The sequence below is a fragment of the Parambassis ranga genome, chromosome 22 (assembly GCF_900634625.1).
Source record: "Parambassis ranga chromosome 22, fParRan2.1, whole genome shotgun sequence".
Taxonomy (NCBI): domain Eukaryota; kingdom Metazoa; phylum Chordata; class Actinopteri; family Ambassidae; genus Parambassis; species Parambassis ranga.
The window spans coordinates 8,947,356-8,971,443 of record NC_041042.1 but is presented as its reverse complement, the minus strand read 5'-3'; the positions used below and the strand labels follow the sequence as shown (position 1 = coordinate 8,971,443).

Genomic DNA, 24,088 nt, shown 5'->3' with positions numbered 1-24,088 from the left:
CTTGGGTAGAAAAAACACACTGAGCATGCGGCGTAAAAGGGAGAGAGCACTACTACCGTCCCAACCACAGAGCCCAGCTCCCCACAGCGACATCTGGGTGGGACTGCACTGAAGACTAGTTCTTCCTGTTTTGAAATATGACTGAACAGCTCACTTTGTTGCTCAATACGTTTATTATTTAAAGCATTATAAAACACTTTTAAACTTGCAATTATTCTCGTTTGTCCAATTTCCTGGGGATAAAAAAATATGTGCATAAAATGAGTCATAGTTCATACTTCTCATAATAAACTAGAGGAAAATTATTACCTGAGCAAGTAGAGGAAAGTGGACTTAAGGCCTTTTGTTTTCTTCCCTTCTTGTTTCATTTCTTCCTCATAACTCAGCGACTGTGAGCCATCTGCACCCTTGGAAAACTCAACTTTTGAGCGAATTATTGGTTGTACATTAGCTGTTTCTTGTTCAGATACCAGAGCTGCATCCATGTGAAGCTGAGCCAGCTCATTGCTTATTTGGTTAAGGTAATCCGTGTCTGCTGGCATCCATTTTTTCCTTTGGGATTCCTCTGCAAAAGCTGCATTCCCCGGTTCTGGTGATTTTGGCTCATCATGCAGCAGAAGGTAATTTATGCTAAACTCAGCTGGCAGAGTCAGGTCGACTGTACTAAACCTCCCAGATCCAAAACCGGTGTTTCTTTGGAATTCCTCTGCAATTGCCACATTGTCTCTCGGTGGAGGAATCAGCCATCCATCAAGCATTGTAAATGAATGTTGATCCCTCATAAAGGCACCATGTCCATGTTCTTCATTCTCGTATGTGGCTGGATTCTTGAGAGACTCCTCCGTCTTAGGGACGCCATTTAAAGCACGTTCACTTGGCTGTAACTCAGTGACCTGTCCAGGCAGCCACGGCATCAGTCTGGCAGCTGGGCCCTGACCCTCAGTCACTACATGCTGTGGTGGAGAAGTGTTCTTGCTTCTTGATAGGGAGGTACCAATGACAATCATATCTTCAGCAGGTTCAGGAGCATCAGACTGCATGGAACTGGGTTCAGGGCTGTTGAAGGGTTCTTGTGGTTCAGAGACTGCAGGTGCAGGACTTGTCTCACTGTATTTGTCCACCATGACTAAGGGACCAGCACTTACTAAAGCTTTGGCTCCTGGAATGGTATTTTGTGGTGATTTAAAAGACCATAAACTCATTTGTAAATTCTTTTTTGTCCAAACTTACCATGAGAAAGACCTTTACACTTTGAGAGGCAGCAGTCACACACTTCTACATCACCACTTAATTCTTCCCATCTGAAAGGAAAGTGTCAGTATTGGTACATTTAAAACCTTGTACATAAATGCAGTGTACACAAATACCTTGACAGGATCAGATTGTAGTTGCAGGACTTGGAGCTAATGGTGACACCCAGGTCTGAGATGAGCACACTACAGTGGATATACATCTTCAGGAGAGTAAGAGATCACAAAGGTCACACCGCTGAACAACAGAAACACATCAGTGAAACTAGTATCTCACCTCAGACACGAGATAAGATGTGTTCAGAACAACATTAACCACATCTGCTTTGTTGGAGGCCACAAAATGTACAGCAGCATGAGAAGAACCCACCGGGGCTGTGCACCTGGCAGAGAGCAATGACAACTCAAGTGATTACACAGAACTGTCAAAATGATAAACACCTGCCTGACTGTTTACCCTTTGTTCATAATGACTGCTTGTCTGGGTCTCGTTTGAGGCTCCGGGGATGCAGAGACGAAGCAGGACTGGATGAAAAGCTGCTGATCTGGCCTAGTTTTGGCAGAAATCTGGAGATTGATAACCTGGCCTCTTTCATAGACATTTGAGTCTGCTGTGCTGCTCCAAGATGCTAAAACAAAGATAGAAACAAAAAGTGTCAGCAAGTGAAGCACTCCAGTTACACAGCATCTGGTTACATTACTCACGATTCATGGCTTTGATACTGAAGCTCTTACTCTTCATAAGAGGCGTTGAGACAAAGAAGTCTGGATTACTGTACGGTCTACAAAGAGAACCACGTCAGCTTTTCATAATGATTTGTAAAGAGAAGTTAAAATGATGTTAACACACCTCTTTGGGATGCAGGAGACTTGAATTGAGGGAGGGATTTTCCACCAAACAGGAAGAGGTTTAAGATTCAAGTGGATAGAGTTGGTGAACACCTCCAAACCATTTTGCATCTATAAGACAACAGCCTAGTTTGAGAAAATCCTTTCAGACAACAATGAAGTAAATAATAATAATAATAATAATAAATTAGACGAAAATACTTTTAGTACTCACATCACGCGTGGTCCCACACTGATCAAACCCATAAGTGAAGATGAACTGGTGCAATACCTCTCTGGTTCTATAGCAGCCATCACCCAACCATACATCTTCTCCAGTCAATTGGAAACCATAAGCTCTCTTATCAACCAGCAGTGTTAGCTTGGATTCGTCACAAAACACCTGCACTCTGGGAGCACTCATGATGGGAGGGAACTCAGAGAGCATGTGGAAGTCAGGGGTCCTGGTGCGCCAGGAGCTGAAGATGGTGTCATACGGAGGCAAATCAAAACGTCTTTCAGAAGGAAAAGGCACATTTTCCAAAAATGCTGCATAATCCTGGGAAAATGTAGCATCTTGGTATTTTCTGACAGACTGAGGTGCAACAAGATGTGCAATAAAGATGCAGAGAAATGCCTGTAGAGTCCCCATTGTCTGCCTGCAACTGGGGGAGCAACAACTCTGATCACCCTCCTACTACAAGTCTGTCATTAATAAGGTTCGGGGAAAGAGCTGCAGGTGACAGCAATCAAGGAAATGAGGCCGACTGGAAACCAGTCTGCATTCACCGGTGTGAGGTTTCACACCATTAAAGCCAGTCACAGAATGTGTGTAGCCTATTTTTGCGTAAGTAATGCTTAAATCTGCACTTTGTAACAGCGTGTGGGGATACTACTGCACTATTATTTACTTCCTGCCACAGATGCGCCGCTGTAGTGATGTCATTGTGGGCGGAGCCTCCGCACAGGTAGACGTCAGGCCGTTCCTGTCTGTCCACAGGTGAGCGGCACGAGAGGAAGACGACGGACTATCAAAAACAGTAACAAAAGGCGGACAGAAATGACTTTAATGCAGCTTTTAATACATTAATTTGATCTGAGGGGACGCAGAAGCCGCCATGGTGAAAATAGGTAAGCTAACTTACGTTTAAAGTTAACGTTTTGTGTAAGCTGACAGAATGCATGGGTATGTTGCGTACTGAAGTTTTAGGCGTGGTCTGTGCAGTTGTGAACGGAACTAAAGTGAGGTAGCTAACCTGCAACTTTTTGATGAATCCGCACTTTAGGAGACTTTTCCAACTAATTGTGTTGTTATCTCTTAATTTTGTGGTTTCATTTACTTTGGAGTTTCCCTTGTATCAAACTAAAACTACTGTGGGTAAAGAGATGCTAAGGCAGGCGGCCACATATCCTGCCAGGGTCTAGCCTACACATGTTATTGCTACTGTGAACAAAGCAAAGGAGGCAACAACTAAGGAGAAATAAAGATCTATCCCTTTATAATAATGGTACTACTGCATAGTGCATTACATAAATAGAAATAAAAAAGAATAGTTGTGTGATCACATCTGAAGTAAAAACAATATAGGCTACAATTTCCTACATTTAAATCTTACTTAAGTAAAATTGTTTGTATTTTTATGAAAATCTATAGTTGATTTGACTCTTTTTTTGATAACCTGCTTTATTTTTCATATATACAGTAGCCTGTATCAATCTCTTATAGATTGTTAGAGTGCTTATCTGCTATAATGTACCTGCTTTAAATTAAATGTAGTGAACATTAACATAACATAAATGGAAGTACCCTATTTCTATTTATAGTATGGCCATTTTAGAAATGTTGTTTGAATTTTATACTTCAGTATAGTTTTTGTTGGGATTTGTACACTACAACACCTACGTGTGTCAGTGTGTTATGACTGAAAACATTACACGTCCCACATCCATCTGTAGGAATGAATGAGACAGACAGACAGACCAGGAGCAGTTCTCTGACTCTGCAGGCTGGGTTTATGTGGTGGTGAATGTTTTGAAGACCCTTCCTTCCTTCTTCCTTATGACACAAACAGTGAAGCACAGTCCTGCTCAGAGCAGACTTGTTACCATAGCTGCATGCATTGGGATAAGTCTTCATCGTCTCTGCAGGGGTCTGCAATAATTGTGGTATCTGTGAGTACTTGAGTGTAGTCATAGTGTGGTAACCGCTGTCCCACTTCCTTTTTGCTTTGCTGAAAACGGCACTGCTGTGGGCTTTGCAGTGAACTCCTATGTTCTCAGTTCTGCAGTCACATGTCTATATTCTATATTCTGTATGATCTTGTAGATTAAGAGCTTTTGTTGCAACACATACTAGTGTGCACACAGCTGGTATTTGCATAGTCTAATTTGGGATTCAGGGATGTGAATGCCACTGACAACAATGACTTTTTGTGTTTTGACTTTTAGATTTTCAAGTCAAAATGTTTAAAGTTAAATTGTAATTAGATTTTTTTTAAAGGGGGTATAACTACAACATGTCTGCTCATTGTAGGAGTATGCTGTGCCAGCCTCAAGGACAATGAGGCCTTGATGAAGATGGGTCTGGGGCTGGTGCTGGTGGGCCATGTCAACTTTCTTCTTGCAGCACTGGTGCACGGTGCAGTGCTCCGACACATCAATGTGCACACTCAGGCCCGGACCATGGTGTACGCAATTGCTAATGTCATAGCCATCGTGGCTGGCCTGGTGGTATGTTGTCGGACAACTTTGAAATTAAAAAAAAAAAAACTTACTTCGTTTTTGCTGGAGATTTCATATCTGATGGGTGAATTGTGTAATGACATATGTGTGTTCATGTGTGCCTACTCCTGAACCTTTTGTGTCCCTTTAGGGAATCATTGGTGGAATAACGACCATTGTCCTGTCCAAAAACAAGAAAAACAGGATCCTGGTAAATATTCTCTTCTCCCTTCTCCATGTGTCATTTAGCTGCCTCCTGTTAGAACTTGCCCTTTGTTTCTTGACTGAGTGCATGTTAGTGAGATGCTGTACATGACTATATAAATTGTCACCAGACATATATGCAGCATTCATGAAGTGCTGGATGCATTTTTGCTGCTTGTTTTGTTTTCACTTGGCATTGAACTCAACTTCTGTTATCATTCTGACATGTGTCAATGCAGCAGTGGGTCCTTCTGGTCATCAGCTTCCTCTCAGGTCTTTTGGCAGTTGCATCCATCTTGGGCTTGTCCACTTCTGTGGTGAAAGCAATATTACATAAAGGATGGAACCTGCTGACGCATTGCAATTTACCTGACAGTAATGTTGTCTCAAACAGCATCACATACGAATGCCCCTTTGACCCCACTCGGATCTATGTAAGTTATATATACTGTATTTGTCCTTTATAGTGACATGCATAAAAAAAGCACTGAGTGAACAGGTGTCATTGTGTCATTCAGGCGACCACAATCATCCTATGGATGCCCCTCATTTTGATGTCCATTGTGGAGATGGTGTTCTCCTTCCGTCTCTTTGCTGCCTGCACTTCATTCCTCTACCTGTGTCCGTGCAGGAGGAGGCCACAAAAAACTAAGAGGGTATGTTGCCAACAAACCTCTGATATTCTCAGCTGTATTGCCTTTATTTGGAGAATGTGAGAGTATGAATGGCTGTGTTATCCCAGTCATGTGCCACACTGATTCTAGTTCAGTGATTAACAGGTTCTTCCAAAGGGGAAAAATGCAGCTCTGATACAACCAGCAAAATCTAATGGCAGTTTCTTTAACCTTGACTCAGCACAACTGTGTGTACTGTTGTTGCAAATGTAATTAGCACTTTGATTAGAGAGAATTACAGTACTATGCAATTAATTATTACAATTTGTCAGACTTTAGTAGATGGCTTCCTTTTAAATAAAATGTATTTATTTAGGTACGCATCCAGAAAAGTGTTGAAATCCAGACATCACATCCAGCTCAGGACTCTGATATTGAAGCTGACCCTGCAGAGCAGGATGACCTACTGGACGGCAGCACTGCAGTGGAGCGGAGTGAGTGGCTCTGAAGCGGCTAAGCCTAATTAGGGAGGCTACAAACTGCTGGCATCAACTGGATAAAATGCCATGTCACCTTTGAACCAGATGTATATGATGTGTCTGTTACACAATCCAATGCCTGAAAAAGGCAGCTGTACTTATGAAAAAGCAAAGGCATTTTATTCTCCTCTATCAAAGTAAGAGATTTTATCTCGTAAATTTTGCTGTGTGTTTGAAATGATATGAAAATACAGTTGTCATCTGTTTTAAAAATGTAGTCAATGCAACATTTACAAGTTTTTTTGTGGACAGTTTTACTGATGTTTTCAGAATACAAATATGTACAACAATGAATTCAAATACTTTCCGTCTTGCTGCATATTGGACATTATAGTCTAGACATCCTTTGACAAGACTTTTCAATGATAAGCAATTTTCAACATGAAGCAGGAGCCCCAGAAAATACCCAATGATGTTAAGGTACCAGTAAATGAATCATACAAAAGCATAACCTAAAATATGAGAATGTAATTTGATTACACTGTGCCGTGTAAAAAGAAGGAAGAGGCAGCCCTCTTGCTGACCTCAGCAGGCAAAACCAGTGACACAAATATATTAGGAAAAAAGGATCTATTGTTCCAACATGCTTCAACTACATAATCAAAAGGCACAGGACAGAAAATGAAAAACAAAAGTAGCCAAAAATATCTATGATTTAAATAAATTAAATCCATCAGATATATAAAATGCAAACGTGCTGAGCCATTTTTTTACAGTTGTTCACAAGAAGGAAAATGTATCATAGCATAAAAAGATTAAGCACAAAAGACAATACTCAAAAATGCTCAGTTTGACTTCAGTCCAAAAACAGCAAGGTTGAAAAGGTGTCCTAGAAAAACACAGACCCTAAAATCTCAGAGAGATCTTATCTTTAAAAAAAGGGGCAGTCCTTCATTGACATCCAATGCAGCAGCCTGGAATGACCATTTATGCAACAAGATCTTGGTTCCTGATCTGTTGTATGCCATCATCAGCTACTAAGGACCTCAGGGTGTCTTGGACTCCTCTTTTGGCCTAAAGGACCCAGAGTAAGGAAATGATTAACGAGGTCACCCAGCCACCTCCTGGACAGCATGGTGAATATGTGTGTTGTGTTTTCTCACTTTGATGTGTCCATTTTCTCCTCCTCTGGTGCCTTTTCTTCTTCTTTTATTTCTATTAAACAGAAAAAATGAGTCACAGCTAACACCCCCTATGTTACATAAGATGATCTAAAAATAAATTAACTCTTAAGAAATACTGATTAAGATCTTGCACAAGAAAGGATGAGATGAAAAAAAACATAGATACCTTTTGCTTCCTCCTCACCTTTCTTCTCCTTTTCTTCTCCCTCTTTCTCTCCTTCGGTTTTGGCTCGTTTGGCTTTCTTGAAGCTGGCTGTGTTTCTGCGTCCTCCCTCTCCTTCGTCCTCTGAGTCAGAGAACTCTTCTTCGCAGGCTATCCTTTTGTCATGAGCGCGGACTGAAAGTTATCAGACAACATGGTTAAAACAGGTTACTGTGTGGCGGTATGATCCGAGAGGCAGCTGATATAGGGGTCAGTAGCAATGAGGTCAGCCATTCTTACTGGAAATGCGCTTGTTAGGATCCTCCTCTTCCTCATCCCCACTGTCCTCTTGCACGGCATCCTCTGGGATGGCCTGCATCTGAACACCAGGGGCATGAGGCAGCATGCGCAAGTTCTCAAACAAACGCTGCCTAAAGGACAAAGAAACAGTTTAATATACCAACAAAACCATGTGCAGTAACCAACTATTCAGACAGAAGTTTCATGGACTCACTTGATCTTCTCCAGATAGTCATTGGTGTTCTGATTGGTCATGTTGGAGGGGCTTATGTGCAGCTTGAAATCTGGGCCAAAGTACTCAAAGTAGTCGTTGTAGGGCAGTTCTGTGGAGTTAAGAAGAGTTTCAGAGTGTACTAAAATAATTGTAATCGTATTGAAACACAATTTCCTTTTTTTCACCTGCTTTGACACATAAATTTCACTTTGATTGTTAAGTAAGATAAGTTAAAGCAAGTATATCTACAAGACAATAATACTAAAATAGTCTCATAACTGCTGCAGGTCCTGTTCATTTTTGTTACTGGGTAATCTTCTAAAATTAGTCCACAAAATGTTGCCACCTGACAAGTGAGCACAGCTCAGATGTGGAAAAATGAAGACAAATTGGAAATTGATGTCAATGTAGTTGAAAGAGTGTCATGTTTCAGTGATGCACATATTACAATACTAAAAGGAAAAGCTTTTCTTTAACTTATTAACGAATTCCAATGAGCGACTAAACATACCATTAGGAATGGGGCTATCCAGGGCTACAGCAGTCTCATATGTCCAGCAGCGTGCCACATTACGGATTGTATATCCTCCTCCACCCAGCATTAGAAGGGGCAGGTTGAAGCTCTTCATGTACTCCACACACTTGGCATGTCCTAACACAGCATGAAAAAAAAACACTTAAACCTCTGTGGTTTCTTATAGTTACTTGTAGACAAACCTGTTCCAATTACAAGTAGGGTGCTGTTTCAATTACTTGCCTTTAATGGTGAGGTTAAAGCAACCAAGCCTGTCTCCTGACAGAGAGTCAGCACCACACTGGAGAACCACAGCACTGGGCTGGTACATCTCCATCACCTTGGCCATGATCTACAAAAACAAACATTGACTTTTAAAAAGGCTTCTGTGCAAGGGAACAGAGATCAAACATCACAGTTACCAAGCCTCCATTTACTCACAGGTTTGAATATGGCTTCATATGACTCATCGTCAATCCCATCCCTCAGTGGGTAATTAACAGCGTAATATTTACCCTTCCCAGCACCAATGTCCTGCAGAATACAAGGGGAAGATTAACTTGCTATATTATCTTTTAGATATATTGAATTATGTTCATTAAGATGTACCCTGAGGTCTCCAGTGCCAGGGAAGTACTCTCCATATTTGTGGAAAGACACAGTCATGACACGGTCAGTGGTGTAGAAAGCCTCCTCAACACCATCTCCATGATGGATATCAATATCTATGTACAGAACTCTCTGGTGGTACCTGGAAATGTAGAGAACAATATTTTCATCAATTGATTTGCTTTCTGAACTGTAATTATGCTATGTAACACAACATTCTACTTACTTAAGTAACTCCAGAATAGCCAGCACAATGTCGTTGACGTAACAAAAACCAGAAGCCTCTGACTTTTTGGCGTGATGCAGGCCTCCAGCCCAGTTGATAGCAATGTCTGTCTGCTGTTTGTTCAACTTTACAGCTCCGGCTGGAACACGGCAAAAAGAATTAAGGGTCATGATTACTGTCCAATACAGCCTGTCTGACTGTGAAACACTTAAACAAAAACAACTCACCAACAGAGCCTCCTCCTGAGAGCTGGCAGAACTCAAATAATCCATCAAACACCGGACAGTCCTCCCCCACATTAACTGCAAAGCAACAGCACAGAATTAGCCACCATATTGCCATTGCTCATGAAAATGTCCGTAATCAAACTTACATCTCTGCATTTGTTTGCTGTATTCTGACATGTTGTCTGGTCGGATTGAACGCAGGAATTTTATGTAATCATCGCTGTGGTATTTGGTCATCTCCTCTCCACTGGCTTTGTGTGGACGCTGAAGCACAAAAACACAAAATCAGCTCCTCAGACACATGAAAAAGTAACATATCTGACTCTGTTTCAACAAAGCTTCATACATATATCTCCATCTTTCTGTAGAGGCCATAGTTGAGCAACAAGTTGTGCGTCATGCGGATTCGGTGGGGCTTCATGGGATGCCCCTGACCGTAGTAATAGTTTCCAACATCACCTGAAATGAAAACCAAACACAACAGGTGGGATTATTGGTCCGTTTTACCTTTCAAAAACAGCAACAACAAGGCAGGAAAAAGGAAACACAATTCTGCGCATTCGATATCGACTGAAAATGTAGTGGAGGAATTCATCCTGCTGATCGTGTCTGCTGGTCTGTTCTTCTCTACTTTTCATTCTTCTAGCCAAAATATTAAAATCAGTTGGCGTAAAAGTAAACAAACTATCCAGGCACACCTTCTAAAAAGCCATGCGTGTTGATCGACGCATTCAAACCTGGAGAGAGCAAGATGACCCATTTCAGCATTAGCTTAGTGTTAACTAATTGTATCGACAATGAAGTACTCAGATCCCCTTTGTTAGCACGTTAGCTAGTGACGATTACTAATCAAGATAAAGTACCAACGGGTGGTCAAATAAGGATTAAATAGCATTTTAACAGCAACCTATGCAGTCTAGAGAACTGGGCTAATGTTATTAGTGTATTACACTCTGTATTGTGGACGTTGTGTCGGTCGGAGATGATGAGAGCCGCCTGCGACTCAAGCTAGCTGCGTTAGCTAGCGTGCAAGGTTAGCAGGAGGTAAAAGAAAGCTGGGAGCTTTGCGGGTGCAAAGTGACGGATTTTAAGTCAAAACTGCGTCCATAGTCTACAGCGCAAGCACGCTAGTACTCACCATCATAGTAGTAGCAAACTTTTTTCTTTGTTCCTTGGGAAGTAAGCGCCATTTTCAGTCGTTTTTTTCACTGCACACACACACAGGCAGGAGACAACAGCGACAAGAGGCGGAGAGTTCCTATCACGTTTAGTCAATGGCGTGTGGTTTTCAGCGGGTACCGACAGGGGGCGACAGAGTCACAGAGAGACATTCTATTATATATCATAGTTTAGCTCTTAACTAAAATGGCGACACATCTCTATTATCAAAATTGCACTAATGAATTTAAGTGGCGACTTTTTCTTCACCCTCTTTCTTCTATCTTTCTTTCTTTCTTTCTTCTATCTTTCTTATTCTCCCTTCCTTTTTTTGGCGCACCGTATCTTCAGCTTACATTGACCAATTTCAGCCATTCAACTATCAAAATGTTAATCTCACAAAGGGCAAAAAAATGTTTCAAAAAAATTTTTTTTTTTCAGAAAATTATAACTTTTCAAATATTAATCAATTTCAGCATCATTTTTAACATTTTAACTATGGGAGAGCCCTTCAACGAGGGTCATAAATGTATGTCCTCCTACAAATTTCAAGCTACAGACTCCATTTTGGTCTTAGAATGCTCATTAGATGCTACTCTATCAAACTCAAATTCAGACCAATCCTTCACATCAGCATTCAAAGCAATGCTTCAGCTGCAGCAATCAAACTTGTTTTGTTTTGTTTTCATATGAGTTTGTGTAGTATCAATGGGAATTTGCCAAAGGATGGTGCAACTTGTTAACATATTACTGACGCAGCTAGTTAATGATGAGCTAATTCCTCTGTATTGTCTCTCACACATGCATAACTCTATGTCTGTGTCAAATGCAGTATGAAGTGCAGTAGCATAAATCATTGGCTCTTCTGATTTGGCTTGGGTTCATTGTGTGTGGTGTGGATTCTCCTGAATGTAATGCAACAGCACACAACATCAGTGTAAAGCTTTTTACTAAAAGTAAAAAAAAATGGACATATTAGTAGCAGTAAAACAGCTGAAGCAGTGGACAGTATTTACATGTTAATAATGAGCACCAGGCGAGCAGCTGCGAGTCCCAGAGATGGCTGTAATCCTGCTGTTTCACATCAGTTTCATACAGTATCAAATTAAACACTTATATTTAGAGAGTTTATCAGTTCATTTGACTCTTATCAGTAGAAAGGCATATATTCTTCAAAGACCAAAATCCAGCATTCATATTCACAGACTGTGCCTTTAGTTTGAGTATTTATTGCATGTGTCTCTTTGTCTTTGTGGTCTGCCACAGTTACTCCTGGTACTGCCTCTCTGTGGCAGTGAGGAAATCATCCAGAACGCTCCTCAGGTACTCAAAGGTGGGCCTGTTCTCTGGGGTCTCCTTCCAGCACATGCACATGATGCTATAAAGCTCATCAGGGCAGTCCTCGGGCTTTGGCATTCTGTAGCCTCTCTCTAGGTTCTGGATCACCTCTGGGTTGGACATGCCTAAACAACAGGTAAAATGTTTATAGCAATTACAATACACATTACACCATTACTATAAAAATATTCATTTAATAGAATGAGAAGTTACCAGGGTAAGGAATGCGTCCATATGTCACTATTTCAGTGAGGAGAATCCCAAATGACCACACATCAGATTTTATGGAGAAGGTGCCATAGTTGATAGATTCTGGGGCAGTCCATTTAATGGGGAACTTTGCACCTATGAACAAAACAGATAACTGGGTATGAGATACTTCAGTAAAAACTAAGACATAACTTAATAAAAACCTGGTGAACAACTGAAAAGAAGTTGTTACCCTCTTTGGCCGTGTATTCATTGTCCTCGATGAGTCTTGCAAGTCCAAAGTCGGCTATTTTACAGACAAGCTCATGAGATACCAGGATGTTTGCAGCTCGCAAGTCTCGATGAATGTAATTTTTCTGCTCAATGAAGGCCATGCCGTCAGCCACCTGCAGGGGACAGCACATCATTAAGTATGCTATCTGTGTGTGTTTAAGCATTAAATGAATGGCTGTGAGGAGCCTGTGAGTGTGTTTTACTGCGCAGTGTTTGTGTATGTTGGACACATGAACAGAAAGATTCCCAAACCAGGGAGTTTACCACTTCCCCAGGTCAGCTCCATATACCCTTTTACCTCTGTACTCCACCCAGGTGCACAGCTGTGCCTACGCAGCACCAGCTTGACTTCCTGGTAGAAGAAAAGCTGCAGTCCTGACTTCATCTTACCACAGATGGGCTAACTGGCTGGTTATGTGTTTGATTCAAAGATTACTCATTTTAGTGTACATTGATGTACATTTTACAAAAAAAACAGTGACTAAGAAACTTGGTGTCTTAGCTGAAAAAGTCTATTCTCGGTTATTTTGTGTAATTTCTGTGTGTGAATGTAAACATTGAGTTTCGCTGCAGCACTGGTGTAAAAATCTGTCACATAGGTGTCACTGGCCTCGCTTTTTCCTCAGAAACCTGAGATGTACGTGTGTCTAAGTGTTTTGTAAAATTTTTACTGTTACGTCTTTTCTTTCATTTGTTTAAAGCCTTATTTTTGCATCCATTAAATTAAATTAAATTAAACGTTTGCTTTGCCCTCCTGTGGTTAACAATAATCTGAGTCTGATCTCTAATTACATTTGCATACATACAATTTAAGCAGAAGGTACTGCTGCGGGCAATGTTTCCAATACTTCTGCAAGAACAAAATCATTAATCATTTGAATTTTCATGGTGCATCACATGGTGGTTAGAGTTAGTTTGCCACAAATACTATCAACGCATGATGACTGGCTTTTTGACGCAATAAAAGAACACACACCACTCTGTATAAAGTCTCTGCACTGAGCTCTAAGATGCTGGGGAATTTGCCTGCTGCGAGTTTTCAGTCAGGGCAGACTTTGAAACTTCAGTCTATCTTCCTGTGGTTGTGTTTTTCATTCCCACACCCACAATAAGTTTTTTTTTCTGACAGCTAACATTTCAGAAAGCATTATGAAAGAAATTGAACACAAACCCATTTTCTCCAATACTCAGATAGAGTTAGATCTGCAAATCTACAGGACAGTCACCTTTTCTAAGGATGACATATCGGTTATCAAAAAGGCTAAAATGTGATATAGATATAGACTGATCAAATTTATGGAATCTGAATCAGATATGTAGTTTCAAGTAGTGTCATCCTCCTTCAACATTTCCGGTGCATAGGCCAGAGGGGTTTCAGAGGAGTTCGTCCTCTCTAGCACCCTGTTAGTAAAGTTTTATTTGGGCCACAGTGTCTAGACTCACATAAAACATTACACACACACACAGGTCTGTTGTTAGTACAAGATTCGTCTAGAATGGAGTGCAATGATAGGAAAACAGATACAGTGATGGTAAAGAGAGATATCTTGCCTGAGACGCCATGTCTATCAGAGTGTTCACTGGCAGATTGCTTCCCTCTGTTGTTTTTAGATAATCCACCAGGCTACCTGTTGAAAAGACCATTCAAGTCAGCTTCGCAGCAAAGCACTAATTCATGTTTTTATTAACTCATAAAGAATATGCAAAGGATAAATGGTATAAACATGTGCCATGTACAAAACATATTAATTAAAAATAAATGTAAACTCATGCTTTGTTTTGAGGATCAATGATTTTTTTCCTTTGCCAAAAAAAAACAAAACAAACAAACTCTCCATAATTCCCCCCCTGACATAAATAAACTGAGCTGGACCAGAATAGCAGCTCAAATCAGTGAACGTAACACTTTGAGGAAGCACAGAGAACATCAGTCAAGTTGATTTCTGATAGCTGACTTTGTGTTGGGTTTGATTAGCACAGAACAATGCCGCTGCACCCCCAGCCACCCAAGTCAAACCAAAGGAAACGCTTTAAGAGGAATGACTGTGCCAGGAAAGAAGAGGCATTTACTCCTCTGCTGAAGTCCGGAAGACTGCTTTTGAAGTCTGAGAGCCAGAGTTAGCCTCTTTGTCAAGGCCACAAAGGGAAGCTTGGATGACACGCCTGTTATTTTCCATCTTTGTTGTCTTTGATAATAAAAAAAAAACGGGACAAACTGAAAAGATGGGGACTCCGAACCATCCTTTCTCTCGACTACAGAAGAGACAATTGTGTCCTGTCCACACGTGGATCCCAGACAAAGACGCAGCGTTATGTAGGGCCACTGCTGGTGGTTTACAAGCCACTCACAGAAGACTATACAAAGGCATTCTATTCAGCTCAGCTGTTGTTGTGTTTGTGACAACATCTTTCTGTGCATTTTGTTAGTGTGCCTCCCAGTGCAGCAGGTTTACAAAGACTTTTGAGGTTAAAGTGAAACAGATACTGGATCACTTTCATATGAGTGGCATTTGGGTGTAATAACCCTTTATTGAGGACACAGATTGTGATATGGAAAATCGTTTGCAACCCATGATACCCCATTTTATAACCATATGTAAATTGCCTGTTATCTGGGCTGAGAAGGAAAAGCAGTGGGGAACAAACAGTTGTAAAAGTATGTTTGTTTTCTGCTGCAGTTTGTAATGTTTATGTACATGTGTCTGAGCTTGTGCGTAATGCAGAGTCTGGACAAGAGCCAGGCATCATCAGGGGTCTCTGTGAACAATAACACGGTGATTCATCTTCTCCCATTTTAACACCTCTCGCCTCCAACCGACTTCCCCTCGATGTGTAAACACCAGTAACCTGTCTGGAGGGGGGCCCAGAGAAGATGTGAAAGTTCATGTTTGCTCTGAAACATTTTAGTGCACTGCAGCAAATACAGGAGGGTCATGGAGGGAAGCTGAAAATAGCCTCAGAATCAGAAGCCGAGCCACTTCAGCAGAGCGGCGTGCTTTGAGAGGCAAGACCCACACTGTAGCTTCCTTATTTAGGTTTGCGCTCACACTGCTGCATTCATGTTCAATCAGAGGTGATGATTGTAGTTCCAGTAATGTGCATCTCATATTCATCATAGCAATTCACCAGAATCACTGGAGTGGAGCATAGTTTCTGACTCATAGAACAGGTGAGAGTCATGACGCAGCCCGGTCTTTTGTTGTCCGCTAAAAAAATCAACATGTTTAATCCTGAACATCTATGACTCCACACTTCCTTTGTCTTTGCTGCAGGCGCACAGCTCACTCTCTCTGCTGTTTCATGGTAACAGGGCAGGAGATTAAGGAGCAGATCATTTCAGACAGGCTTAGACATATTTTAGTTTAACTGAAAGGAGCCTCTATGATTACAGAAGGATGTCTTTCTAATTTATCTTCAGATGTAGTCATTTCATGGAAATACCCCATGAGCTCGTTTTGGGTTTTTTTTTGGATGATTTCTTTAGAATTCCCTCTTGATGGATGAGGTGTTAAACTATTAGTAGATTGCTCCAGGCTGTGACATACAGAGAACTACTACCTACCATTTTCCATGTACTCTGTGACAATATAGATCGGCTCCTGGGTAACCACAGCGAAGAGGCGAACGAGGCGAGGATGCTGAAGGTTCTTCATCATGTTGGCTTCAGCCAGGAAGGCTTCCACTGACATCGTCCCTATCTTCAGGTTCTTTATTGCCACTTTCCTGTCATTATTGTAGACACCTGAAAACAAACATTGAAATATTTCTGATTAGAAACACAATTGATATCCAGTCCACAACACGTGTACTAATCGACCTTTGGCATTTTTAGCTGAATGATAACATTTGCATACTAACAAGCTCACAGCTGTCCTGCCAGTGTTTGTCTTTGAGTCAGAGTGCAGCCCACATTCAGGGTAAATCTATTCATACTCTCCGCACTGACTGTGTCTGTGTTAAATCTGTAACCAAGCAATTGATTTTTTGACTGACAGCACCATGCTAGGCAAGTAAACCCAGCTGTCATCTCATCATATAACATCAACAAACACAGAGCTATTCTCACGAGTTGTCATCAAATATGTGCCAAACTGACAATAGCACATAACTTTTATGCAAACATAATGTCATCTCAGCTCAAACTCACGTCATGCACACCAAAGCCACCGCCAACCAGTTTTACCTCAACACGGAGCACTGAACACCATGCATGCAGCACAGCGATGCTGGCAACATGTTCTATTTACTATTCAAAGTATTCTGCTTTGTCTCTTATCTGCAATGGAAATCTTGTTACAAAGGATGGGTATGATTCAAATAACTTCAGGTTAAATAATGTGAACAAACATTTCATAGCCAGTGACAGTCACTCCCATTATTCAAGATGAGGGCACAGTACAAACACTAGCTGCAGAACTGTAAACAGAAAGTGTCTGTGAGGAGGAATAGTCTCATGGTTGGTAATGTAACAGTGGTTTGTTTGGCATGTTAAATGTTGCTGGCAAATGAGGATGGAAAATAGAGGAAACATTACCCCTCCAATTGAATAATAATGAGGTTGTGGCACAGTTTAGTTCAGCTGATACCCTTGTGATCAAACATGTTGTCATCTTGCTTTGCTTAATGCTGAAAGTATTGTCCAGAGACTCAGATCCAGAAGCTCTTGTGTAGTCTAAACGATGTTGCGTAACAGGGTTAATACCTCACATCATCATTCAGTTAACCAGCTCAAACAAGCCTACAATTAAGAGTGCAGAGGAAACTCTTCTGCACACACTGCAGAAAAACCCTGGCTAAAACTATCTGACAGACACACGTTCAAGCCCACAACCGAGCTTTATACATGTAAAGCAGAAAATTCACGGAAAATAACTCACCCATCCAGACTTCCCCAAACTGTCCGGCTCCGAGCCTGCGCTCCAGCTTCAGGGACTCTCTGGGAATCTCCCACTCATCCTGCCACCAGGGCTTCTGTGGCGCCCTTGACTGACATGGCTTCACCAGCTTTGTGCACAGCCCATCTGCATCACCTGGATGGCAGAGAGAGGAGACAGGTGGAATGTTATCCAGACAAAGATACAGAACAGTTTTAGTGATTAACCAAAACATAAATAAAAAAAAAATCAGTACACACGTGAGTGATGCTGGACGAGCTCCTTCAGTGAGTTAAAGGTTATCTTAGCAGTGATGTAGAAGCCACCATTGTCCATGTTGCGGATCCTGTAGTGCTTCACTCCTTCCCCTGTGTTGTGGTCCAAATCCCTGACTGACAAAGAGTATGAGCCTGCAACAAACGTGAAGTATGGAGTCAGTTTATTTAATCTGAAATAAAGTTTTTTATAGGCAGACCCAACCGCCTGTCAAATAAGGTCACTTGTGTTATTAACATAAACAGGAAATGCAATGAGATTATGTAGTCATTGAGGCTGGTGTGGGTACCTCTAATACATAATAATATGTAATAATAATAATTAACCTTTTCAACCAAAGCTATCCTTAGAGACATCTAAGACATCAAGTACTAGATCACTTGATACTGAGAAACGATGATTATGGGTTTGGAGTTACAAAAATATTTAAATATATTAATTAAAAGTGCACTTCTAGTGGACTGTGTTCTGCTGATTAAGCATTTTCCACACAAATTGATCACTATTACTATTTGCACCTTCTCTATCAGTGTTTGGGAAAGCACAAGTGAAACCAGATGAAGCAAACTGGGAAACAACTGGCTTTATGGGAAAATACTACAAGTAATAACAAAACTGAATGATGCAAAGGACACCAGTCATACAGAGCATGATCTGACTTGTTTCACCCACCCTGTTAATGTTTAAATAAATGATTTTTATCAAAGGCCATTTGTAGAAATACTGCTTTGAAAGTACCTTTAGAAAGATAGAGTTAAATAATGCTGCAATGTTTTTTTTTATTTTGAGGTAATGTCACCTTTTGTCGTCTCACTCTCTCGAATCAGGAAGGAGCCCTGCGTATTCCCAGGAGCGAGGAGAAGCCTCATGGCGTCGTTTCTAGAAATGTTCTTGAAGAACCACCTGCAGCACAAAATACACAGCATGCTTCACACTTTGAGCTAACCACTTCCCTTCCCTGTGGGACACTGCAGCACATGCATCTTTATGAGATGAAAGGTTGAATAACGTGGCGTTGAGAGGTATATCGTCGTGTTTCCTGTGTGACGTACGGTTCAGTCTCCATTGTGGTCATTGCTACAAAGTTGTATGGGATGTAGCCTCTCTGGCCTGTTGTGAGAGACTCTGCCATATACCACTCTGGGTCATCCCTGGGTGTCAAAAGAAAAACAAATAATAGAACGAGTTAGTTTACATGTCTGTGATGCCTAGGGGCTCTTTAGGATGTAAGTGATCACTGCATGAAATGGACCGCATCACGCTTTGCAGGCAGAGCGATGTCTTGTATTACCAACATTACAGGCGTGCTCACTATACTGCCTTTTTTTTCTTCACCACACTGTCCCCATGTAAAAAGTTTAAGTGTAAAGAGGTTTTTGTTCTCATTGAAATCAACATAAAATACACCGGCATCATTTTCAATTCTAAAAATAATTGTGTCATCTATTTTAATATATGTAGCTGCAGACTTTCCTTTGAAAACTGTTTAACAGTTATAAATATTAACAGCCTCAGAGCCCAACATACATACATGATGCAATGTCCTCATCATGTTATTATTAATATCACAACCTTTCCAGAATAGTACAGACCTCAGTGCATTTACAGCCCTAGTTCAGTTGCATCCTATCATCCTATTTGTCAACGGAAAAAGTTTATTTCCTTTACATGTATTTATATATATCTATCCCTTTTCTTTTGGAAGCTTTGGTTTCCTCTTTCGAAGCCGCAGTACCATCACATGGCTCAACTTTTTTTTTTGGTATTGTTTTGCATTTAATTTTCAGCAGTGAAGAGAGAGACAGGATGCGTGGGGTGAGGTCATGTATTCTCAACAACCAGTCGGAAAAAGTGCGAAATAACTGTAAAGGATCCGTAAAGCTATTAAAGATGCTGAGAAATAGTTGTGGTGCACACTTATCAACCCAAACATTTTTACAGTGGGGTCCCGGGCAGCTTACTTGTTGATGATCTTGAGCTTCTCCCCTTTCTCAAAGCCCAGGTCACCTTCATGGTTGGGTTCATAACTGTAAACGGCCAAAACAAGGTTGTCTGCAAGAAAAATGTTGAAATGCTGAAATATCTTGGCAGTTATGATATTTGAAATTTGTGTATGTGTTGGGTGTTTAAATACTTGTGATACTGATACATTTGAATAATGGCTGATGCTAAACATTCAAGGGCGACAGTGAAGGCAGACAGTGGTTTGAAGCGCCTGCAGTGAGTAGGTCTAATTTGTAGGCGCTGTTCAATCTTGATGCCTCGAAAAGAAATTTAGTTGAGTACGAGAGAATGCGAGAGAAAAAATGCATTTTTTGTATATCAGGACATAACCATAATACAGCAAACACTTAATTGAATCATTAGGACCTGTATGTACATATGAAGTGTATTCTCTATTAATATGTTGGTTCAGTTTAGCCTGCCTATCATTCAGAAGACCCACCGAGCAAGTGTCGACGTGGTGCTCGTCAGATTGGTATAAAACACTGCGGCATGTCACACGTTGCTCTCACGGAAGCGATAGGCACAAAAATATAGAATACATGTAGAAAATAGAACATTCGGTGTAAGCAAATCCCCCCACCACCATCACCACCACCTCCATCTCCACCCCCCACACCATTAAGGGACTTATTGTGCAATTTCCCTGATCTGAATCATATGTCTGACTGCATGTTCAGATTGTAAAGCTCTTTGTGACTTAAGGGCATACAATTAAACTGTAATTGTAATTGTGTAATGATTCATATCAAATCGCTAAAGGATACACAGAAAAATGTGATTCTTTTTACCTGGTAAAGGTGACGTAGGAGGTGAATGTTGTGAGGGATATGGAATCAGCTGATCTGTGTACTGGAAAGAAGGAAATAAGTTTAAGATTGATGCTGCACAATAAGCAATATTCTATGTCACATTCACAGTAGAGACATTTCTGAGAAATCGTCTTAGTGCAGTGTACCACACGCAGGTGGTTTTCTCCTTTATTTCTAATCTCATGGGAAATCTAACTCAGAGAGAGGAAATAAACAACATTGAGGGAATAGTAATGCTCCCATTTAATTACTCACACAAAAGACAACTTCCCTCACAGTTATGTAAGTAAAGCGTACTCAGACTGAACCGTACATGTTGTACTTTATATTGGTGGCAGAGTTTACCCTACACAAAGTTAACTGTGGGAGCCTGTGTAATGTTCACACCTTCTCACACATGTGTTTGTCCTACAAGTGGTCATCCAGTCACACAAGCCATTCGTATAAACACATACTTATTCATGCTCTGCACTGAGGTACTGGCACGAATTGTACTTACTGGGTTGCATGACTGAGGAGGTATGGGACAGTTGCAGTGTTCACAGATTTCATCCAAGTTCTCAATCCACTCGTCGGAATAGTCGGAGCTGCAGTTACATCCCATTTTGTTTCTGCTGTTTAGAATAAACACATTATTATACATAGTTACAAATTATAATCTCAATGGTAAAGAGTAATTTAAGTTGTCGAGTGTATGTAGGAGAGTAACAAATAGCAAAAGACGTTGAATTTGTACAGTATACAATACTATGTATATGTATGTATGAAACATTTCTTCACTGTTAAAATTCTCATTTTTAAGAGAACAGTATGAAGCGGATGACAACAATATTTTTCATTTCTGAAACCAGCCTTGGTGCAGTGTCACTGAAGATCTTGCCTCAAAATGGCGGATCAGTGGTGAATCAGACTCCAAAATGAGACTAAAGCCAAACTTTTTTATTGTTACCTCCTTAAATCATACATGCACAAGAACCACATCTAATCCCAATGCAGACCTTAGAAAGCTTCACTTCAATGCTACAAATCTTCACGTGCTCTAATTCCAATTCAGACTTGAATAGTAGCTTCTATAAAACTGCACCAGTGTGTTAATCTTTCATAATCCAGCGTCTGCACATGCTCTGCATTGTGTTTTACACTGGCATGAACAGTCTTCTTTCTCAGGCTTACTTGGCTCCCATTGGACTGCTCTGTGGAACAGGGTCAGTGGGCTAATCGCAGTGGCCACCAGTCCCAAAGACTCAAAGCCGTGAGAAAAATCTGGAGAGGTCTGACCCAGCAATAACAACCCACCACAGCAACTGAGACCCAAAAGGAGGGAACCACAGAGGATAACCAGATTGGTGAATTATCAGCACTCCTACGCTTACTCCTACTGCACTCTGGGACTCATACATGTCATCATTTTCCATTGAGGGGTACCCTTTTCTTTTCTGATCTGCTGCTGATCGCCTTCAAACTTATACTCTTGATTGATGGTGCTTGCAAAGGGGTATCTTGATGGCAAGTGGGAGCTAACATATGTCAGTGTAACCCTGAACAAACACATCTCCAGATTAAAGAAATAAAATGTAGTCTTACTTTTGTATTTCCAAGTCAGACTTTCATAATCAATTTATGAAGTGGATTAATAAACATACTGTAGCTCACATATGGTCGTATTCTAAGTCTTTGTGATACAGATTTATTTACACGCAACCAGCTAGAATATGCTTTGTTATCAGATTTATGTAATGCTCATGGCAACAAAAGATTCCTTTTAGCAAACATGGCATGTATGAGTCATTTCTGCTGCTCATCATAATCAAATCTCAAATTTCACCATACTATTGTAAGTAAAAAAATAGATTCATGTAGCATTATTTTCTATAAAACATACTACGAACGTTGAAATTGAAAGTGCGTATCGTTACCTATTATATTATAATATTATTATATGACAGTTACTGGGTAAATTAGTTTGAAACTTACCTTTTGAAATGGCTCTACAAGTGTCCAATAATGTCAGAATCCAGGTGCCGCCATGGAGATATATTCTTCAATAAACGCAAGACGTGACTTTGACACCAGTCAGGCTTGGGTGTGAAGATGTCATCATCCACTCTTCTCTTATTATAACTAACTGAGTGCAAGGAGTGCTGATGTGGTGTCTGTATAAACACACACACACACACACAACCAAAGTGGAGGAGAGGCACCCAGAGAGTTTCCTGTCGTTGAAAGGATGAGGGTTGCTCTGCAGGCTTTTAACAGGTGCTCACTGTGCAGCTGTGTGTAAGCAGAAGGGGGAACGTTAAAGACCCCATCAGTGTAAAGGGGTCAGGACAGCAACTTCCCCAAAGTAGGAGACGAGATGTGAACGTTCCAATGCAGTTTAGAAAAAGGAAGGTTTAGTGGGCTGTGAGACGGCGGTGAGGTTATGTTTGTGTGTTTCTGTGTACATATGTGTTTAATGACATTTATGGTGAAGATTTACACCATTAATATGCAGCTGCAGAGTGGGTTGTTGTCATATAGAGGCAGATGATGTTAAATAGTTATGTTGTGGTTTCCAGCCTCCGGTTTAGGCTTTTCTCATTGTGGCCAAAAACCCTTCTCAAAATAGGCTCTGGCTAACACAAATATAGACATGTGTCAAGTGGAAAGCCTCCTATCAGTGGATGACCAGCTCACACATCAGAATACGGAGGGACACGGAGGACACCACCACAGTCATATTTTGGCCCTGAAGAAGATACGTGACACATACGACTCAGATTTTGAACATACTCTGAGTCGCTGCTGTCACCTTTTCTACATTTCAGACAGCTCAAAGCTGTGGACCGCATCTCTTCTCTTGTGGCGAATGGCTGCTGCTACAGAGCGCGCACTGGCAGGAAGTCAGTCCAAACATTACAGGAAGTGCACAAAAATATGCCGCAGCATAGATTAAGTCTCACTTGTGACGAAACCACTTAGGTTAACTCTTTTTTTCCGTTAAAGAGTGTCAGTGAAGTTGTTTCACCTTTTTGCCAGTTTGTTTCATGGGGTGATTTCAACAACCGCCGTGAAACAATCGGACAAACATAAGGAGCCTCACCATCTATGGAGATCAGCTTTTGACATGGGCCCTCTGAGGCTTAAAGGGTATTCCAGTTTTCCTCTTGACTGCAGTTGTCACTGCTTCCAAATGTGGTTGGAAATCACATTCTGTTACGCAATCAAACTGAGATGTTATCAATCTGCATAAAGTTTTCCACCCCTCCTACTGCCTGCTTTACAATGCAGGTGCTGACCTCCTTCAGAACTGTTACTTAGTTGTGCTGCTAATGCTTACTCATGTGTTATGTAATTTTTGTTTAGTTTCAAGATAAGGTGATAGATATATATGCGTTTGTTTACAATGTCATCAGCCCCTGCTCATATGATGACATGTGGTGTGATACAGGGGTGAAAAGGTCAGGTGATCGTCTCTGCAGGGCAATTGCATAAGAAATACGAGTCTGCATTGCTTTATTGTGGAAGTATGCGCAGCCTCAAGGTGCAATACCTAAGCCCTTTTCAATCCTCCATATTTGTTTTCATATCTCTCTCACTATTCAGATCCCACGTCACACATGAGCTCGTAAGAGTCCTAAAGTATGCCACA

At 40.9% G+C, this 24,088-nt stretch overlaps 4 protein-coding genes across 5 annotated transcripts; 1 reads left to right on the top strand and 3 right to left on the bottom strand.

Moving 5' to 3' along the window:
• Positions 1 to 305: 305 nt before the first annotated feature.
• On the bottom strand, positions 306 to 2,747 carry zpcx (zona pellucida protein C). Its single transcript, XM_028395998.1, has 8 exons — positions 2,314 to 2,747; positions 2,101 to 2,210; positions 1,956 to 2,032; positions 1,708 to 1,879; positions 1,528 to 1,633; positions 1,368 to 1,453; positions 1,231 to 1,301; positions 306 to 1,159 (listed from the first exon to the last, which is right to left on the bottom strand). Exons 1-8 carry the CDS (start codon positions 2,728 to 2,730, stop codon positions 306 to 308), a joined length of 1,893 nt encoding a protein of 630 aa, XP_028251799.1. The 5' UTR covers positions 2,731 to 2,747.
• A 313-nt stretch (positions 2,748 to 3,060) lies between these two features.
• tmem54a (transmembrane protein 54a) lies at positions 3,061 to 6,450 on the top strand. The gene is made up of 6 exons (XM_028395288.1): positions 3,061 to 3,209; positions 4,612 to 4,808; positions 4,951 to 5,010; positions 5,243 to 5,437; positions 5,522 to 5,659; positions 5,994 to 6,450. Exons 1-6 carry the CDS (start codon positions 3,197 to 3,199, stop codon positions 6,123 to 6,125), a joined length of 735 nt encoding a protein of 244 aa, XP_028251089.1. The 5' UTR covers positions 3,061 to 3,196; the 3' UTR covers positions 6,126 to 6,450.
• Positions 6,390 to 10,781, bottom strand: LOC114427284 (probable histone deacetylase 1-B). The gene is made up of 14 exons (XM_028395244.1): positions 10,651 to 10,781; positions 9,859 to 9,971; positions 9,659 to 9,776; positions 9,513 to 9,587; positions 9,286 to 9,424; positions 9,060 to 9,201; positions 8,892 to 8,984; positions 8,694 to 8,802; positions 8,448 to 8,588; positions 7,937 to 8,045; positions 7,723 to 7,853; positions 7,447 to 7,617; positions 7,260 to 7,311; positions 6,390 to 7,170 (listed from the first exon to the last, which is right to left on the bottom strand). The coding sequence occupies exons 1-14, from the start codon at positions 10,700 to 10,702 to the stop codon at positions 7,143 to 7,145; spliced, it is 1,473 nt and encodes a 490-aa protein (XP_028251045.1). The 5' UTR covers positions 10,703 to 10,781; the 3' UTR covers positions 6,390 to 7,142.
• Positions 10,782 to 11,602: 821 nt separating this feature from the next.
• Positions 11,603 to 22,655, bottom strand: lck (LCK proto-oncogene, Src family tyrosine kinase). 2 transcript variants are annotated; one of them, XM_028395243.1, is made up of 13 exons: positions 22,432 to 22,655; positions 20,957 to 21,068; positions 20,437 to 20,497; positions 19,603 to 19,693; positions 18,694 to 18,792; positions 18,441 to 18,544; positions 17,626 to 17,775; positions 17,369 to 17,521; positions 16,054 to 16,233; positions 14,043 to 14,119; positions 12,451 to 12,604; positions 12,222 to 12,353; positions 11,603 to 12,133 (listed from the first exon to the last, which is right to left on the bottom strand). In XM_028395243.1, the coding sequence occupies exons 2-13, from the start codon at positions 21,059 to 21,061 to the stop codon at positions 11,937 to 11,939; spliced, it is 1,503 nt and encodes a 500-aa protein (XP_028251044.1). In that variant the 5' UTR covers positions 21,062 to 21,068; positions 22,432 to 22,655; the 3' UTR covers positions 11,603 to 11,936. The 2 variants fall into 2 exon arrangements, with proteins under 2 accessions (XP_028251044.1, XP_028251043.1); XM_028395242.1 differs by having other exon boundaries at positions 20,957 to 21,071; positions 22,432 to 22,654.
• Between the last annotated feature and the right edge of the window lie 1,433 nt (positions 22,656 to 24,088).

What these genes read in the sequence shown, in the direction of transcription:
- LOC114427284 (XM_028395244.1), bottom strand. Translation starts at nt 10,702, where the DNA reads ATGGCGCTTACTTCCCAAGGAACAAAGAAAAAAGTTTGCTACTACTAT. An exon ending in CAGCAAACAAATGCAGAGAT is followed by an intron (nt 9,588 to 9,658) that starts GTAAGTTTGATT and finishes GTTGCTTTGCAG; the next exon opens with TTAATGTGGGGGAGGACTGT. An exon ending in ATGAAGCCATATTCAAACCT is followed by an intron (nt 8,803 to 8,891) that starts GTGAGTAAATGG and finishes TTGTTTTTGTAG; the next exon opens with ATCATGGCCAAGGTGATGGA.
- tmem54a (XM_028395288.1), top strand. An exon ending in TTGACCCCACTCGGATCTAT is followed by an intron (nt 5,438 to 5,521) that starts GTAAGTTATATA and finishes TGTGTCATTCAG; the next exon opens with GCGACCACAATCATCCTATG. An exon ending in GGCCACAAAAAACTAAGAGG is followed by an intron (nt 5,660 to 5,993) that starts GTATGTTGCCAA and finishes GTATTTATTTAG; the next exon opens with GTACGCATCCAGAAAAGTGT.
- lck (XM_028395243.1), bottom strand. Translation starts at nt 21,061, where the DNA reads ATGGGATGTAACTGCAGCTCCGACTATTCCGACGAGTGGATTGAGAAC. An exon ending in ACCACAATGGAGACTGAACC is followed by an intron (nt 18,545 to 18,693) that starts GTACGTCACACA and finishes TTTGTGCTGCAG; the next exon opens with GTGGTTCTTCAAGAACATTT. An exon ending in TGAATACACGGCCAAAGAGG is followed by an intron (nt 12,354 to 12,450) that starts GTAACAACTTCT and finishes TTTTGTTCATAG; the next exon opens with GTGCAAAGTTCCCCATTAAA.
- zpcx (XM_028395998.1), bottom strand. Translation starts at nt 2,730, where the DNA reads ATGGGGACTCTACAGGCATTTCTCTGCATCTTTATTGCACATCTTGTT. An exon ending in GTCTCCTGCATCCCAAAGAG is followed by an intron (nt 2,033 to 2,100) that starts GTGTGTTAACAT and finishes TTCTCTTTGTAG; the next exon opens with ACCGTACAGTAATCCAGACT. An exon ending in GTGTAAAGGTCTTTCTCATG is followed by an intron (nt 1,160 to 1,230) that starts GTAAGTTTGGAC and finishes ATACCATTCCAG; the next exon opens with GAGCCAAAGCTTTAGTAAGT.